Genomic DNA, 18,335 nt, shown 5'->3' with positions numbered 1-18,335 from the left:
AGCTACTTGACGGGGATGGTGATTTCATGAGTTTCAGGAGATTTGGGAGGATCTATGCACAGATTACAGTCAATTCAGGGGCCTAAAATGCATTCCCTTTGGGAAGCAACTCAACTTCTGTCCAGACAAACCAACGGAAATTAAAATCACCCCTCCTTTGATTAGTTAGAAAAGAGGGGAGAATAAAAGAGAGTAGAAACTGGTGAGGCAGCCCAGATGGTGGCAAGAACAGGACAGCATGCAGTACGGACACGCACCTCTTGATGCCCGCAGAGATATGTCCAATACTGCTGGAGCATATCGTTGGCAAACAGCATCATGTCATTGCTGTGTATGTCATACATTGACATGTATGTCGATGACATACAGTTCATTCCACTGACATGCATGTTACATGCCACTAAATACCTTTCCACTCCCGCCTACCCCCTGCCTCCTCTCTGGGGGCAAATCACCACCCCCGTCCCCTTTTAACGACAAGAAGCAGAACTTGATGAGTCTCCAGCATATGTGATGTTTTATTAGACACCTGGTGAGGTGTCTGAATTGATCGTGTCATAACATATCGGCTTTTTTTCCCCTCTTGCTGGAGACACACTCTGCTTCGGGTCACGCTATTTCCAGTTGTTGAGATAGACAAGCTTGGTACAGAGATCAGATGAGAAAGTGATTTCCAGACCAATACAAGAAAGGAAGGGAGAGGCAGACTGCGCACAGAAAACATGGATGGAGGACACGAAGTAGGAGCCAGCACAGGTGGGAACACTGACCATGTTAGGCTCGGATAGGCAACAGCACGAAGAGAAGAAGCCCACCCACAGCCATGATCGCAGCAACTGAAAAGCAAACAAAAAGGCCCAGGATAAGGAATAATCCCACCATCCTGGCAAGGTGCAAATACATTTGCAACATTTTTATATGCATTTCTTCCTTCTTATTGCAACTATTATTTGGACCTTAACACCCTGGGCTGCAAGATTTTCACAGCACGTTGCTATCATTGCAGAAAAATGCCTTGGGGAGAGTGTATAGATCCTGGTCCTGTAAAGCAATTAACCATGTGCTTCCTGTACTTGAGTACCACCGTTAGGATTAATGGGGCCACCCATGTGCTTAAACTTAAGCACCTGCCTTGAAGCAGGCAAAGTGACTTTTTTCCACAAGTGTGCATGTGGTACAATTACAATCTCCTTTGAAAAAAGAAAAGTACTGGATGAATACAAAACCCTGCTTTTGCAGCCCCTTATGCATGTACTCAACTCACAGAGACCTTTCTGCATCTCCTTGTATCAGTGAAGCTTTGCACTCACTTTAGGTATCTGCAGAGGCAGGACTCTGTGAGTCATGTGAGAGCATTCAGCCTAAATAAACTCAAAATATGGTGAGCTGAAAGGCACTGCATGCATCTACAGCTTGCCTTTGAAGGCTGCTCAGCCATTACTCTAGTCTAATTAGACTTTGGGTTCACCTGGCATCAGTAACCCAAGGCTGGCTGCACCCTTTATCCTTGCCAGAAAACATGCACAAACAATTTTTCTGTTACCAAATCTATTAAGATAATTCACCCTGAAAAAGAACATAGTGCAGAAGAAACAACAGGAAAGACTTCAGTACAAGCAAGAGCCCAGTGGTGTAGATATACTCCAGTTAAAGTCAGCTGAAGATCTCACTCATAATTTCTCCTCAGTCATCATAACGTCGTTCTCAAAAAAAATTCTGTGCATATCAGACTTTTATACAGTTTAACTTACAATGGCTAAATACATTAAAATAGCTTATTTAGGCAGAATTAACATTCTGCAACTGCACTGCCTTAAATTATGATGCAAAATAACTTCAGGCATGCAATGATTTACAGAATTATATACTGGATTATGTGCTTACTTAAATTAGAGCTGGTGAAGAATGTCTTCTAAGCTCCTTTTGCATCAGCAAAACAACTTGCTAACATTTTCTAAACAGCAATGCCAATATTTCTTACTATAATTGACAATATTTTCTATTTTCATAATACCCCAGCTTGTGCAGTCATACTAATATAGAAGCAGATCAGCTTTCTCTAAACCACTCCACTGATCCAAGTTAACACCAGAGGTCCAAACCCTAAAAGCACACATAGGGAAGCCAAGCACTATGCATTTTGAGTCAATTTTGTAATTTTCTTCTTTTAACCTTGCAGGATTTGAGTGCAGGGAACTGGTGCATCTCCATAAGATCACTGTGGCTGTGACACTTTAACTTATGTTTCAGATAGGAGGCCCTTTTCCCCCAGGCATTTTCTCATGGTTGCTGCCACCAGACCATCCTACGCCCTCACACCACTCAGCATGCAAAGTCAAAGTTTTTGAAACAACAGTTCAATTTACCTGAAAAGCAACCACTTCCTTAAAATGAAAAGAGCTCACTGTTTTCTTAAACAAAGAAAACTCTTTGAGCACCTCATCAGCAACTGGGCTGCTCTGAGACAAAATCAGTTCACTGCACTGAATGCAGAGCACTTCAGATCTCACTCTCTTTATATGGAAGAAAAAAATGCTGAAGTGCAAGGGAAATGTGCCTCAATGCAGCTTTGCTCCTGCACACGTATCAGCTATACACCTGTGGTCAAAATACTCTGAGTTTTAACACTATGGGAAATCTAAAGTGCTTAGAAACAAACTAAACTGTATCAGCAGACAAAATAATTCACTTTCCAGTCCAAGGAGTGTTAGGAAAGGTAAGAGAACCTACTAATTGAACTGAACAGTTAGGACAAAAGAAGATTTATTACTACTCGTGTTAAAAGGATGACTTGACTTGGTAGATAAACTTCAGAATATAAAAATCCTGAGTCAAACAAAACTGATGTTAAACTCCAGCAACCCGAACATGCACCTTATGGCCATTACATTTGGGTGCTGATGGCTTTGAGGAGGGGCCAAATTTCCCATCTCCTCACTTCATGCAGGGCTTTCTTAAGTCTAGAAACTGAGGAGCTGAAAGCAGAAGTTTTCCAGACAAGACCAAATGCTGTGGATAAGAGATTGGTGTTTAATGAAATACACCCGGACCTCTTCAGAGGACTTTTAGCCAGCAAGCTGACCTATACCAGGGAGCAGTCAGAATGGAACTGAGCACTGTAAACATCAAATTTATCTGCAAAGTCTCCTCTAGCCTCACTGAATCCATTAGCAGACTATGAGGAGAGCCTGTGGGGATGCTCTTGGTCAGGAGCTCACCCGATCCGCTGCAGAATAACAGACGACATGCCCATGTAACAGTGAAAGTTATTGAGCAAACACCTGCAGTGTTAAATCCCCTTTGCTGGGAAAGATCAAGGCACTGAGGTGACACCATCTCCAAATGCCAAGCTGTCTTCAAACAAGGTGTGACAAGGCTTTGAGCTCTGGCATCAAGAAAAGGGCTGCAGATAGGCAGAGAAAATGCAGAAGAGCCTGGAGCTCCAGTGACACCTCCAGGATCTCCACAGCCTGCTGGCACTGCCCTGTTCCTTGTCTAGTCCAACTCTACTGCTTTCAGTTATCTCGGGCACACAAAGACAACACTCCTCCTCCAGTTCTAGCTAAGGTGACCCCTGAAATGCTTATGTGGTTTCCAAACCCAACCGTCCAGAGAGCAAACTTTAACAAACGTATGCTAGGAGGACTTATCAACAAACTTGGCATTGTTTCAAACCTTGGGCTACATGCTTTATTAATGAAATGTATAAATATCATGGGCCTCAACAACCGTGCCTGCAGTTAATGCAATTAATTTACCACAAGTCTGCAGATGACCCTGTGAGCATTTGGAATTAAACTACATTTTTAGTTGCTAGATAGAATTCAGAGGGGCTCTGCCATATATAGCTGTGGCTTTTAAGAGTTATAAGTTGAAGTCTTGGAATTATGATAAATGAAAGCCTTGTTTGTTGCTTTTAATAAGCTGTTCTAATGGGATGTTCTTCAGAGGTTTGCAATTAGAGACTGAAATACTTGAGGGTGCCTGGGAAGATTTTTCTAATCCTTCATGCAGCCTTGAGGGATGGCAATGATTGCTTCCAGCATCTCCAGGTCAGGAGGCCAGCACTACACCTAACAGTTTGTGAGTCAACATGCTTGCTTTAAACATCAGAGAAGCAGCATTACACACTGTGAGCTGCTAGGAATGTATTCCCATTTTGTCCAGAAGTACATGAATGTTTAAGAAGTCACCTGCTCTTCCTGCTGAGCTATCCTAGTTCACACGTTAAAGCACATCTTTGCACTGTTCAAGAATGCAGAAGTCCAAGCAGATGATATCTATTGTAATCACTATGGGAAGGAAAGCAACGTCTTCAGGGAAAGGAACTGCACTTGGAAAGACCTCTGGCATTATACTTCTCTATAAGACGTAAAAGACGCGAAAAAGTACAGATAACCTTTTTTTCTAGGTAAGAGGCCAAGTGCTGCAACATGGTGAACCCCCAGGAGAGGTCACGCTTCTGATTTCTAGCATTCAAAGCAAGGTGAAACATCCACATATTCAGAAGTGCAGAAGGACAAGAGTCTGACTTTCTTCTTCATCCTCTACCCACTTCACAGTCAAGAGAAGACACTGTAAACCCCCACTTCTAAACACCACATCCACTTGGGGTGCTCAGCAGGAGCCTCAAGGTGCTACCACTTTCAGCTTGAAGGGCAGAATAGTTGCCTTCTCCAAGTGGAAACAGGACTTGCACAATGCCGTCAAATACATCAATTGCATGAAGGTGAGAAGATTTTGTCACTTACTGCTGCACTACCCCACATTTTCCCTGGTCAGACAAAGTTTATGCCAGCCACTTATCTGTTCATGACAGTCCTTCTATGCCGTTCCCTTGGCTGCTGCCGGAGCAACTCAGAAATAATGCTTTCAAGCACAATGCCTCATGGGCTTGGAGCTTAATTACAGATTTGGTTAACTCTCACCTCCTGTCTGGACCGAAGTCATCTGAAGGCAGATTATCCTGGGTCCCTAAACCTGCCTCAAAACTGCAGAGTGTAGACCTGCTTGCAAAAGCCAAAAAGTGTTTAGAATAAAAGAGGAATAAGGTGTTTAAGTAGCCAAATTTGGCAAGCTGATTGATCTTGGCAGGATGTTAGAGATGGGTGCTACAGACAGCAGATTTCCACACCGGTCCTAGGAAGGTATCACTCTGTGCAGAAGTGTGCACTGGAGCACTCTGCTTTCAGAGAATGGCACTGTACATCAGTGCTGTGAACGCTCCTCGCTGGGAAAATGTACCATCAAAGAGGCTGTTAACGTGATGGAGGTAATAAAAACCTTGACCCAAACAGAAGCAGGGCCAGACTCTGCCTGCTCTTGGTGGATGGGAATTTTGACTTGGCAAAGCAATAGCTTCCTCAACAAAATCCTTCCTCTTGTCAGGTGAATTGTGGGGAATATTTGGCAGCAGGCAGCATCATAAAGTGGCTATAAATCACATGAGACAATGTCCTGCAGGAAGAAGGAAGAGCAGGCAGGAATGTAGAGATAAAAATCCTTTAAAAAGTCCCAACTAACAAAAATTGTGACTCATGCTGGAAAAATTCTCTATGAAAAACATTATCTATAGACTGTCTCCCGTTTCCTACGGAAATATCAAAAAAGCAAACTATTTTAAGCCCTGACACAACTTGGAAAATAGGATGGGGGGAGGTTGTGGCAAAATTAATCCATTTTTACCTTCCACATCACAGAAGGTTGTAAACACTGCCCCAGCACCTAGGATATACATCACAATCTTTCACTCTCTCTATTCCCTGAAAGTCACTTCTTAGCAAGATGCACATATTTGTGTCCAGAAAGTAGCCCTCTGCCACCACAGGCGTTGATATTTAAAAGTCTAAATCAGCTAAGGTCAAGGATGGATACTCTGGTGCAGAAGCCCCTAATTGCCAATACCCAGGTGACAAGATTTGTCTTTGCTTTGTCTTTCAAAGGCTAGTTTCTTGCCAGAAAAAGACTTTCTATGTATGCACGACACCGTGAGAGGGGCAGTTCTTGTTGCTTCAAAATTATTTTTTTTCTTAAGTTCTATGAAAAGCTCGCTCTGGTTCTCTGGAAGATCACTTGAGAAGAAAAGGTCATCCATAATGGGTAGCTGACTATAAATGCAGATGCACAGTACACTTCTTAGCTATTTTGAGCAGCTTTTGCAAACATGCACAGCATTGACCTAATACCATTCCCACTTTACTCTGTAAAAGCCCATGCTTTTGTTTAGCAATACAAAGTTCAAAAGCCTGGGGGACTGGAGGGACCAGCAGTCTCTTAACACTCACCCTAAGGCCCTGTCAGTTTTGCAAACAGGACTTGGTTTGAAGGACAAAAGAGGGGGAACTGCTCTGGAGCAGTCAGTCTCCTTCCCACAGTGCTGAAAACCTGACTCCCTACCTGGGTTTGTAGGGAGAAAGAGACCGATGCCACACACCAACAACTGAGGCACCTTATTGCTCCTGCGAGATGGAGCACAAAGATCTTTGTGACTGGATTGTCTGACACAGACTGTAAAATAAAAGTCAGTAACAATTTTAGATTAATATATATTTCAATAAGGAACAAAAATGGCAACCGACATCTAATTCAAGCAAAATTTATAGCCTTGCTTTTATAGCAGTGTAAAATGCACTGTGCTTTTGAGAACACATAATCCTAACAAAACAAAGACAGTAACAACTCCATGTTCTTGAATTCAATACTTGTAGCTGGTTTAATAATAGATTTTCAATCCACTTCTCTTTTTTTGCTGAGACAACTACAGTCTGATTTAGTGAATCTCTTTGATTTGTAATCCCGATTGTTATATTATTAATATGTCCTTGATGTAAGGAGCAGGATAACTTAAAAAAGTGATCAGCTATTTTGCTTGGCATTTATGACCTTGGTCAGAGGACATGTTATTTACAGGAAGAGTTGTTGGGAGCATCTGCAAGTAAATCAGCTCTGAAAGCAGCTTAATTGTTTAGGGCAAAGCACATTTAGTTTCAAATTCCCAGGAACCACCAGCTTCAGACACAAAGTGCATTTCCACAGATGGACGCTGGCATGTGGAAATGCCACCATGACTACTGTTCAACTGACCTTTGGTTTAGGGCCAGCTGCCAATGGGAAATGCCAAGCTGTTACTTACATCCATTCAGAAGTGAGAAAACCGCAGATACTTGAAAGTAATAAAAGGGGAAGAGCTGCCTTCGGGTTCTGCCTTCAGGAACCTAGCAGAAAACAAAAAGCCTGCAGACCCCAGAAAACTCCTGAGTCCTATAACTGGAGAGTACTTTCAGAGCTGCTAAGAGCAGGATGACATCCACGTCGCACCGCAGAACTGCTCTCAAGCCTCTGCTTGCTGCAGAGTAGGACTTGGGAGAACAGGTGCAAAAAGATGTCATACAGAATCCTAGGGAGGAGTATCCTAATACTGAGGTGCCCAGGGCCTCCCAGGGAGCCTGGGAGAAGCATGAAGTCAGCAAAGAGTAGCCTCTTTGCAGGAGCTGGCCAAGTTACATCCTCTGCTACAGAGGAAGAGGGTTTTTCTCCTTAGCTCTGCTGCTGAGCAGTAGCTGCTCTCTTACACCAGAAGACAGAACCTGGGCTTTGCTTGGTGTGGTAAACAGTGATGATTCCACCTGGAGTTTAAAATGGTTGTTTTTCTAAAAGCAAGTACAGGAAAGAATTAGGAAAGAAAATTTACCACCCTGGAATGAGGTACTGGAATAACGTAACCACTCCAGAGACACAGGAAAGCATCTTCCAGAAACAGGTTAACAGATTCAGAAAGGGATTATCCCATGACTTGGAATCCATTTATTGTCCCTGCAGTGTCACAGCAGGAGAGTCACTCCACAAATTGTCTTGAATCCATAACCAAGGCAAAGCAGCATGAGTGATACATCTCAGTGGCATCTCTGCTTCTTCCAAACCAGAGCAATTTCTTTGTTTTGCTTTGTTTAATTTCAAATTGTCTGTCATCTTTCTGAGTTTCTGGGGCTTATTTTTCTGTTCTCACAAGTCACTCCACGTACTGGATGGGCTTTAAAATTCACAGAAACTCAAACTGGCTGAAAAGCTCTGTGGTTTTGAAGCCAGTTTTCTAATAGACCAAACCTGGGTGCTGGAGGCTTCTCCACCACCTCCATCTGAGGGACTGTGCTCTTCCCAGTTCAGGGGAAGGGTTCGAAAGATAAAAACGAACCAAGAGCTCAGCTCCCTGTGTCTGCCCCTTTCCACACATACAGTGTGGCACCATGGGGAAGCTCCTGGAAACCTGCAGCTGCCCTGGGGTCCACAGAGGAAGGTGTGAGTACAAGGGAGAAGGATTAAGGCTGCAGCAGAGGTGGTGACAGAACTCTAGCCAAAAGAGACAAGAGCTTTTATAAACATGCTAAGAGATAAAGAGCTAAGAGGAAGAACATCCTGGAAAGCCCATTAGACAAAAGGACAGAAAGACATAACTAACAAGTACTGCTGACAAATGGCTCAGGATTTGCAACCACTTGCTTGGATCAGAGAGGGTAGCAGTAAAAAGGAGATCTACGAGGGTACACCCTCCCCAGAGGAGTCCTGAGTGCTTGCCAGACTGTGGGAAGAGCGAGAGTTACTGGTAGCCACACAGTAGCGATTCCCACAGCCACAGAGGGGATCCTCCACCTGTGATTCACTCCCCAGATTCCTCCCTCCAGAGTTGCCAGTTTACATCCATAGCTTCCCTATGGTCCCACATGCAGTCTCCTGTTTGCACTGATACAAGCACACATCCAGGCTGAGGGAAGCCAAAGTTTACATTCACCTGCCCTGTTTGAGTAGGAATTTGAATCAAAACCTCTAGCCTTTAAGGAGAGACTTGAACTCCTGCCTACTGTGTTCAGAGCCAAGTCTTTTGACTACAGCTTTCTGGTAGGGCCTGGTGTGAATTGCCTTTAGCCATTCACCCTCCCCCAACTCCTCTCTGCTGCTGCATGCTTCTCATGCAGACAGTAGCATTTACTTTTCCATTTTTAAGCCCAACAAGTCACTCAAAGCAGACGACAGGAGCTCTAACGGCTGAGCTGGAAGAGACTGTCAGTCTCTGACCTTGAGTGGAGATGAGTCTGGCACCACACTTACCTTTCAAGACAGGAAATAACTGTGTTTGTGTCCTTCCACGGATGCCTTATGCATGGGGACCCAGCTGCTCAGCCTGGCTGGATTTCACTGCTCTGCATTCTCAGACTGATAGCCTACCTCCTCTGGTAAATAAGACCCTTGACCAACATACTCAGTGCAGTTCCTAAGCAAGTATCTGTAACATCTCTTAACACTTAAAATATCCTGTAATTTACAGCCACCTTGCTAGATCTGAGCTTAAGACAGACCTGTATCATGAAAGCAACAGTAGGCTGATTGGTACTTTAGAAGCATAAATGTTTACTTTGCACTGAAAACAAATTCAGCCTTATCAGGAGATGCACTTCACACTGCTTTGCAGGAAGGATGTTGCATTGTTTGACTACTACCACAAAAAAATGTACTAATATACACGTAGAATACAAAAGAAATGTCTTGTATGCTGGCTATCATGCAAATTTGGTGTTGCATTACAAACTGATCCTGATACAAGCCAGATTTTGCCCCAGTACCACAATCTCTTGTTCACCGACAAATTCCATCAACTTCCATTAGAGTTGTCAAAGATAGTAGAGCCCAGGCTTTCATCACTTGCCTATGTTTAAGCACATGAGAAGTCAGTGGGGTTGTCTGATGGTTTGAAGCTGAGTGTCTCCCTTCGTGGGAGGAGCTCTCTGTATAATTTACTAACACTTGGGGAACACATCAGTATCCTACACATGAAAAATGAAATCCAGATCTGACCAAAATGTGAAGTATTTGGCCATTATGGTGGGTTTCTTCCCATTTTCTTTGCATGTGTTTTCTTGAAGTTGAGTTTTCTCTGTGAGCAAAGTCCATTGCAAGCTCTGAATGCAAACATATGGGGTTGAGGATACTTTACCTGTAATATGTTCTGCTTATTTTTAAAGGAATGTGAAAACACTCTTGTGCTAATCAAGTCAAATAATCAGGGCCAGCCTCTACACAGATGACAATCACTGGGAAGTGAACTACATCTGTGAGTGAGCCTTTGCCATTCCTGCTTGTCCAAACAGATCAATCAGCCCACCCTTGTACTGTTTTACAGTGCTACTGCTTGAAAGCTTCATTCACATGCTGCTTTTGCCTAAATTGCACTAATCAGCTGAACAGATAAAAGTTATTACAAAAGTTGGAGAAGTATAAATACACAGCTTCTTCTCTTACCTTCCACTGAGAAGGAAACCGATAACCACAGCCAGCAGAATGACTCCCACTGTTACAGACACAACAATTATAGGAATCTGGCTCTGGTCGCTGGATGCAGCTACTGCTGAGATGAGAAACAGAAAATGGAGATTAAGGTTAAAATGACAGTCAGCTCTCATATGAGTCTTTCTAGTGAGGCTGCCAGTGAGGTTTCAAGTCTTACCAGTTCATTTCTTCTTCTATGGTTTGTGTTTTCCCCCTTTGCTGTCTGTTTCTAGTTTGGAAAGGATATGAGTGGAAAGAAAACAAAACCACATGCAACACTAAGCCAAAAATTCAACAAGATTGTATCTCATTGCTGAATTCAGAAACCAAACTGTTGCAAAATGCAGCCCTTGAGTTTGTGAACTCAAGTTTTTCTTCCTGAGTTAGCTGCATTAGAAATCATAGAGATAAAAGATGAAAACCCAACAGGCTCCCATTTGCAGAGAGACATTTATGGAATGTTATTTTTAAGAGACATAAGCAAGATCTCCAAGATAAAAAGATTACCTGCACTTCAAGAAGCTATAAACAATTATAAACTAACTCCTTGTGGCATCTATATCACATGGCCAGAAGGTGCCCTCTGTAAAACAGGAATTTGCTAAGACACATACACTGGTTGGTCTTTTTATCAGCCAAAGGAGGCAAAATTCTTCCAGCCCATGCCTTGTAAAGAGCCCTTCTGCCAAAAGGCAGGAGACAAATCCTGTGATAAAGATGCCAGCAGAAAGGTCAAGAAAGCCGTTCAAGAACTGAGTTTTGACATAGGTTAAGTAAGAGCAGGTGAGCAAGCTCCTGTAACCTGTAAAATGTAAATGCTAATACCCTTTGTATCTTGATTATCTGCCCTACACTGCAAGGGGAAGGAGTCTATCTCTCCCCAGGGGTTTGTGTGTGGGGTTCCCCAAGTAGAAACCAAAGTCTCTTCACCTTGTCCTCTTTGCTGCCAGCTTATTTAGCAGTGTATATTTTACCACCCCAGGGCACAAATTTAGTGTTGTCCCTGCAAAACCAGGTCCCTGGTGCAGGCACTGCTGCTCTGCAGGGAAAAAACTCATTATAGCTCCTACCCTTGTGCCAGCCTGCAATGAAGCTTCATTCACTCTGGGGAGCAGCAGGAATCAATTGCATACTGAAGAAGCCTTTAACTAAATGATTGAACTAGAAAAAGATCCCTAACACAGCATTAACGTTATGGAGGCTATAAAATAACTGAATATAGCCCCATATCAATTGTTAAAAGAAAACAAAGACAAAAAGGTATGTCATTAAACACTGATCTGCAATGGGCCTCAAGTAGTTCTTCATATGGGAGCTCTCCAGTGCTTAACTACGAGTGGGGTGGACCTGCTACAGCAATGCAAATGATATCAGAAGGATGGGTCCTGATACATTAAATATTTAATGTTAACTGCTCCAAAACCCTGCCATCATCTGGAGATTTTATTAGTTTCACAAACTTATGGGGGCTCCTGAAGATGATGTTTCATTGCTTTCTTCACAAAATAATTAAAAACACTTAAAGGAGAACATTAAGCAGTAACTTTTTGCACAGCTCAAGGGATGGGGAAATCAGATAAATCCTGCTGTGATCTATGGCAGCTGGAAAGCCTGAATCCAAGGTCCCAAGTTGGGACCTTGCTGCCATTCAAAGTTGGGGACACATACACACCTTCATTACCCCTTCTCAACTTGGTGACGTGTTCCTAGTCCTGCCCAGCAGACCAGCTGGATTAGCTCACCAACCTAGTCTAAACCCAGCTTTTGCCAAGGTTTTATTGAGGCTAGATAAGCTCAGTGGCATTTGGAAAGGAGGACAGCAACAGCTTCCACTCAAATAAAAAATTTTCACTGAAAAATGAAGCCCTGGCTGCCTCATGGTGCTTTGCAGAATTGCACATGCAGGTAGCAGAAAGTAAAAATTCCCAAAGTTTGGAAGAAGGGAAAAGTCCAAAGCAGGCTATAGCTTCCCCTGGACTGCATTTCTCAGGCTGTTGTTGTATTCTTCCTCCAAGTGCATTAAAGATAACTACAGAAATCTTGCAAATTGGAAACAAAACCTGTTGTTCAGTCCAAATTATTTGGAGACTGTTTTTGATTCTCAGAACAGTCACTGACAGGTTTTCATCTGTGCTTGAATCAAAATAATTTGCTTTGGCTCTAACATGAAGTTCACATCTGAACTCTGAAGTAGCAGTGAGACTTGGATCTGTGCTTGTTTTCAGATTTTTCAGGACACGCAGGAAAGCAGTGAGAGTCTGGTCACTCCTGACACTAATATTGACTTTATATAGTGCCTCGAGAAAAAAAAAATCTTTTTATAAGGTTTTAAATGTCAAACAGAGATGTATTTTGTAAGATACTGAGGCTAACATTGTATTTAAATTCTAGCAAGAGTTTAAACATCTTGTTGAGACTGGTCTCAGCCAGAGTTCGAGTCCAAGAGAAGAACAGTTCCCAGCTCCCAAACTGGGGACTATTCAGTAGGTATTCCTCTGACTACATCAGCAGCTCCTAGGTATCAGAGAAGTACCTATTTCTCTGCCTTTAAAATGCTAAAAGGACTAGGGTGCAGGTGCAACAAAATGGCTCAAGACTTTTCTAGTATTTAAAGATATTTCCACATGATGTCCTCAAAAACCCCTGATGAACACACGATGGACTTTATGGAAGTGCCACTATTTTGAGACCAGAACTGTAGGTACTAGATCAAATGTTCATGTATTTCATGTATTACTCCTTAATAGTCTGGAACACTATTACTCAAATGACTTTAAACTAGAAACTTTCCAACTGAGAGCAAAACTATATATAATAATTTTTGGCATAACATGATTTGGTTGCTACTTATAGGGCACGATTAATGGTTAATACAATAAGATATACATCAAATAGACCATTCCTATTGCATTAATGTTTGCATTGTGATGCAATTTTCACTATATTAGCTCAATCACTGGCTCCACAGCTACATCTGCACATATATAATGATTTGTTCAAAATCTATTACAGCTTCAAAGGTAGCATGAATTGAAAAGACAACTTGGCATCTTCTTCTCAAAGATGATGAATTTTAAATGAACTGGAGTAACAGTAATCAAAGTATTGATGAATTTAAATTTCCAAGGAAAACACAGAAAATAGTCTCTTTTCCACAGGAATGAATAGAGTATTTCCACCACAAAATTTCTCTCCCATGCAAAAAGTATAAAAAAATTAATAAATGACAGCTGTACAAACTAAAAGACGTAAGACATACTTTCTGGTGGAGAAAATTATATTTGACACCTCAGCAAAAATTCTGTATTTGGGACAAAAAGAATTTCCCCACAGCTGTGCCTGAACACAGAAGAAAGAGCAGCTGAGCCTCTGCGTGCCTCAGGAGTTCACTCTGCCACAGAATCTGTTCCAGAATCCAGACCTGGATAATCAGATTCAGTAAAAAAAAAAAAAAAAAAAGAAAAATAGAAAATTTCAAACCCCACAAATCTGTACCAGATCAAGTAGAAGTCCTGCACATGCAGTGCACATTTTTTTCCATTTCTGATCACAAGTCAAACTCCTTTCCTTGAGGCTGTGGCATTGGCAGCCAACAGAAACTATCTTTTAACTTGACAGGAACTTGCACCAAAAGACACTAATGCCTGTTAAACTCCTCCCCTTGCAGAGAGGCACTATTTCAGGTTTTTTTCCCCAAATACAGATATTTAAGAGAGCTCAGCATCCTCTGCAGAATACCATTAAGAGGTGTGGAGGAACAGATCTTAGCCCCTCTGTCCCTCCTGAGAGAAGAGCCCTTATCCTCTCTTGCATCAGCTCCCATAAATACAGGAGTTTTCTAAGCAGGGAAAGCCTGAAGACCTCTGCTCACAATGTGGGCTGAGGAGGCAAAGGACAGATATATTCAGTGCACAATCACGATGTGCCTGATGTTTCCAAAGTCAGGGGATGAAGCCAGTAAAAGGAAGAGCTCTCTGCAAAGATATCGATCCCCTGACTCGTTTCTAGTAACTGTTCCAGAGACACGGGCCGACAGTAATTAAAAAGACTTACACACTGGGCTGGTTTCAAACTCAAATCTTCGGCTGAAGCCACCATAGCCGGCAGCCGTCCGGGCTCGGATCTGGAAGACGTACGCTGAACCTGGTTTCAAGCCATCTGCCGTAATTGCTGTCTCCTTGGATTTGATGATGGTGTAGCTCGTCTCCTGGTCCTTTTCCCAACACCCCCCCAAAAACCATAAAGTTCAAACACATAAATAATGGCTCTCAGAGAAGACAGACTCTTAACAACCCCCAGAGCAATGTTATAAAGGGTGACTGAAGCATGCATTTTTGAGGATTTTTCCTCAAAACCCCCTCTCTGAAGGTCCTTTCTGCAGTACAAAATATGAGTTCTCATTTTCAATTTATAATCAATGATTCTAGGAGGCATGCAACTGGCATCTGTAGTAGAAGCAGCTTTCCATCACTCAGGATGCACACGGCCTGGGGCAATGGAAAGGTTTATTATACAAAGATCAATCCCAAGGCACAGGGAAGATAAAAAAGCCCCATTGCCTTAGAAAGGGATTTTAAATTTATACCAACACAGCTTCCTAGTAATGTATCCAGGCCTAAAAGAGAATAATATATTATACATTGTACAACTTTAAGCTGGCATTTCTAGAACCAAGAATTAGACCTTGGGAAGGGAGTAATAAACCAAAACTCCAGGAAAATACCTAATTTTTGCATTGTTCTTCTGCAGCAATGAACTAAAAGAAAAATTGCCGAAATAAATCTTCATCTACATCAGTTTCTAATATGAAACAATTTCAGTTCTTTGATTAAAATTTTGCTCAAATGCTTGGTAATTACTCTTAGAATTATTTACTGTAACACATAATCTAGACAAGAGCTCATAAATTAAGGTCTACAGATTTGAAAACTGCTTTTTATTCACCATATCCTCTCATATCCAAATTATTATGAGTTAAACCAGAGTTCTTAGTAATTCTCTACCAAGATTTCTGTATAGCTCTTAGGATCTGAACTGATTTTTCTTTTTTTTTTCTTAATTTAATGGCCAACTTCCCATAGATAGTACTATACTTGGCTAAGATGCTGGGAATCTCCAAATGTAAGATTACAGAATTTCTCATTTGAAATCTGTTTTGGAGAAATGCGTACACACACACACAAACACATATATATATGTGCCTTTTTTATCATATTAAAGTGTGATTCCTCTTACAGGACCGTGATCTGACAAAACTCAATTTTCCCAAACATTTAATATAGACAATTCTTGTCCCTTGGAAATTAATGCTGTGAATTTACCCTTATGAAGGGCTGAAAATCCAGAAAATACAAATTATAGTAGCAACAAACAAAAAGGATTAAGGACAAAATCCCCAATCTAACTCAATGACTGGTTAAAAAGCAATAAGTCACATCTTTGCTTGTATGTCAGCCAGTTAGGTTTTCAATATACTGTTGGCTTTTACAAACACTTAGACTCTTGGGCTTTTCTATGGAAAATACTAAACTTCACTATCAACCCGAATGAAATAAATCAAGACAGCATAAAGTTGGATTGGCTGGATCTACATCCCCATGAAGGACTTGCACTTCAAGAACTACTTAGTGAAGCTATTTGAGACTAGTTCTGGACCACAAATACAACATTTTTAAGCCCCCTATCCTGCCAATTTTTTGGAAAACAAAGTAAAATGAAGGAATATATGGATTTTTTGGCTTTAATTATTTGCTCATTATCAAGGTTTCTAGAAGCTAATCCTCCCAGGACATTCCATGGTAAGAAAATGTGCCACAACAGTCATTCAAACAAGGTAATAAAATAATTAGTAATGGATTATTTCCAGCAACAGAATAACCTGATTCTTGCTTAGTGCTTTAATCTTGAAAGCCTCAGCCCTATTTAAGTCACTCACACATCTAGCGCCCATTTCCCTCATCTGCGAAAATAATGTTGGTTTTATCTTGATGGAGATTTATGAAATTCTTTTCCCTCTTTGCATGGACTGCTTGAGCAGGTCCCTCTCATGGTCAGAGAAAGAAGAGAGAAAGAATAAGGACCTAGTACTGGTCCTTGTTCAGTGATTTCAGCTGGGTTGTAGACAGAGTTAATGAAATATCTTCCTCAAAACAGAAATTCAACTCCCCAAAAAGTGAATTGTGACTCAATTTCATTATTTTTTTCTTGTTTTCATGTAGAAAATCTGGGTGTTTCAGAAGAAAAAAGAACACCTTACCATTCCAGCTATGGCACAAAACTGCTGTTTGGTCAACTCCTGCAAACCTGATTCAAGGAAATCTAAGATTTCCAAAGATTTAAGGCTGTATCACTCAAAGTATACTATTCTGATAAAGGGCATTTGTAACCTATTTAATTTAAACTACATTAATTTTTTCAGGAAGAGTACAAGTTGACATTGGAAATGAAGACTAGCAGAGGCAAGTTTTGTAGGGAGAGTGCTTCCCATTAGATTGAGAGCAAGAGCTGGAAAACCCAGGCAAGCTTTTAAGCCAGGATTCACTTCTTCGTATCAGAGCACATACAATCTCTTCACAAAACCTTTCTCCTCTCCTTACACTGTGGATGAAAAATCAAGTGAGAAATTGAAATACCTAAGGCGAGGGATTGTCTGATGTTTCTGGGAGGAGACAGATGCTCAATCCCCAACCCCCTCCTGTTTTTAACAAATGAGCAGGCTCTATCTTAATGTGATAAGGCCACAGAGGAATTTGACACGCATATTTAATGTATTTGTTCAAGAGAAGTGGCACACTAATGGAAAGCAACACCCTCATTTCAAGTCTACCTAATCATTTACTGCAAAATCAATCTGACATTGATTTATGCATAAAACCACTCCATTCCCTTCCATGACTCAAATAATTATAACTAAATGAAGAAAACAGTAAAGAGAAGGTACTTGGGATACTCAGCAATCAGTCCATCACACCTTTTCAAAATATTTGATTTCGTATTCCAGGATGATGCCGTTGGGTCGATCTGGCTCCTGCCAGGAAAGGGAGATGCTATTTTTAGTTATCTTCCCTTTTTTCACACTACTGACTGGAGAAGGTGCTGCAAGACAGGAGAAAAACAGAACAGACAAAAACCATTGTTAGCAAGATGGTCTGCCCTGGCCAAAGTCAAACTCCTCAGTGCATTCTCAAACACAAGGCAATCCTTAGCTACTGCAGATCAGCAGGGTCTGTTTTTACCTTGGTGGTATTTGCCCATCTTTAACAAATGGACTTGCACAGCATCACTAGCTCGAGCAAAGGAACAACACAAACTACTGTCAGCAGCTTATACATCAACCCTGTCTTTTCAAGCACTTTTCAAACACATCAACTCCACACCTTCCCTTTTCAAACGTGTCAAGGGCCTACATTATCAGGATTACATATTGATTATGTTTTACTTTGTTCTGTCCTCTTTCAAGTTATATATTCTTCAGAAAACCTTAGATTACATGGGCTTCTTAACTATTTTTTGGATTGCAAGTAGTTTAAGACTAGGCATCTTTTAGCCCCCTCCTTCCAGAAGCAGGGAATATTATGACCTTTATAATTCAATTGCTCTCCATAAATATCACTGGGGTGTTACAGTTCACATAGTGATGCTAATTCCTCTCAAATGGCAAAAGATTTTAATGGCAATCACGGTTCGGAAGTTCGTGGTGTGCTTGGGAAAGCCACAGCATGAAAGCAGCTATACCAGCTCTGCTTATTATTTTAAGATGCAGCTCTGAAAGGTTATCTGCCCTTCGCAGCACACATGTGCATCAGAAACAGGCTTGATCCTTTGTATTCAGTCCGATGTCTGCAGAGACTTTTTAAGTTGTAGTTGCTACCACCCTGCCAGCTCTCTAGCAAAAGTTGCTATGGGCAATGCAACTCTAACACCCCAGGTATTTCATGCCAGAGATTAGGAAACAACACTGAGCGAAAAGAAAAGGGGACAGGCAAAATTCAGTCTTTCATTTTCAGGGCCAAGAGCAG

General features: G+C 41.5%; 1 protein-coding gene across 6 annotated transcripts in view; it reads right to left on the bottom strand.

The window, feature by feature from the left end:
• Positions 1-18,335, bottom strand: part of EPHA5 (EPH receptor A5) — a 200,407-nt gene that overhangs the window by 34,146 nt on the left and 147,926 nt on the right. For 3 of the 6 annotated variants that reach the window (XM_017805944.1, XM_017805947.1, XM_017805945.1), the window contains exons 6-9: positions 17,288-17,412; positions 14,371-14,530; positions 10,291-10,396; positions 771-836 (exon numbers count right to left, since the gene is read on the bottom strand). In XM_017805944.1, coding sequence (XP_017661433.1) covers positions 771-836; positions 10,291-10,396; positions 14,371-14,530; positions 17,288-17,412 — 457 coding nt within the window. The remainder of the gene's footprint in view (positions 1-770; positions 837-10,290; positions 10,397-14,370; positions 14,531-17,287; positions 17,413-18,335) is intronic. The other 3 variants (XM_017805946.1, XM_017805948.1, XM_017805949.1) reach the window with 2 other exon arrangements.

Source organism: Lepidothrix coronata, unplaced genomic scaffold (assembly GCF_001604755.1).
Source record: "Lepidothrix coronata isolate B3197 unplaced genomic scaffold, Lepidothrix_coronata-1.0 Scaffold13, whole genome shotgun sequence".
NCBI classification, from domain to species: Eukaryota; Metazoa; Chordata; class Aves; order Passeriformes; family Pipridae; genus Lepidothrix; species Lepidothrix coronata.
This window is presented reverse-complemented; position numbering and strand designations above follow the sequence as displayed.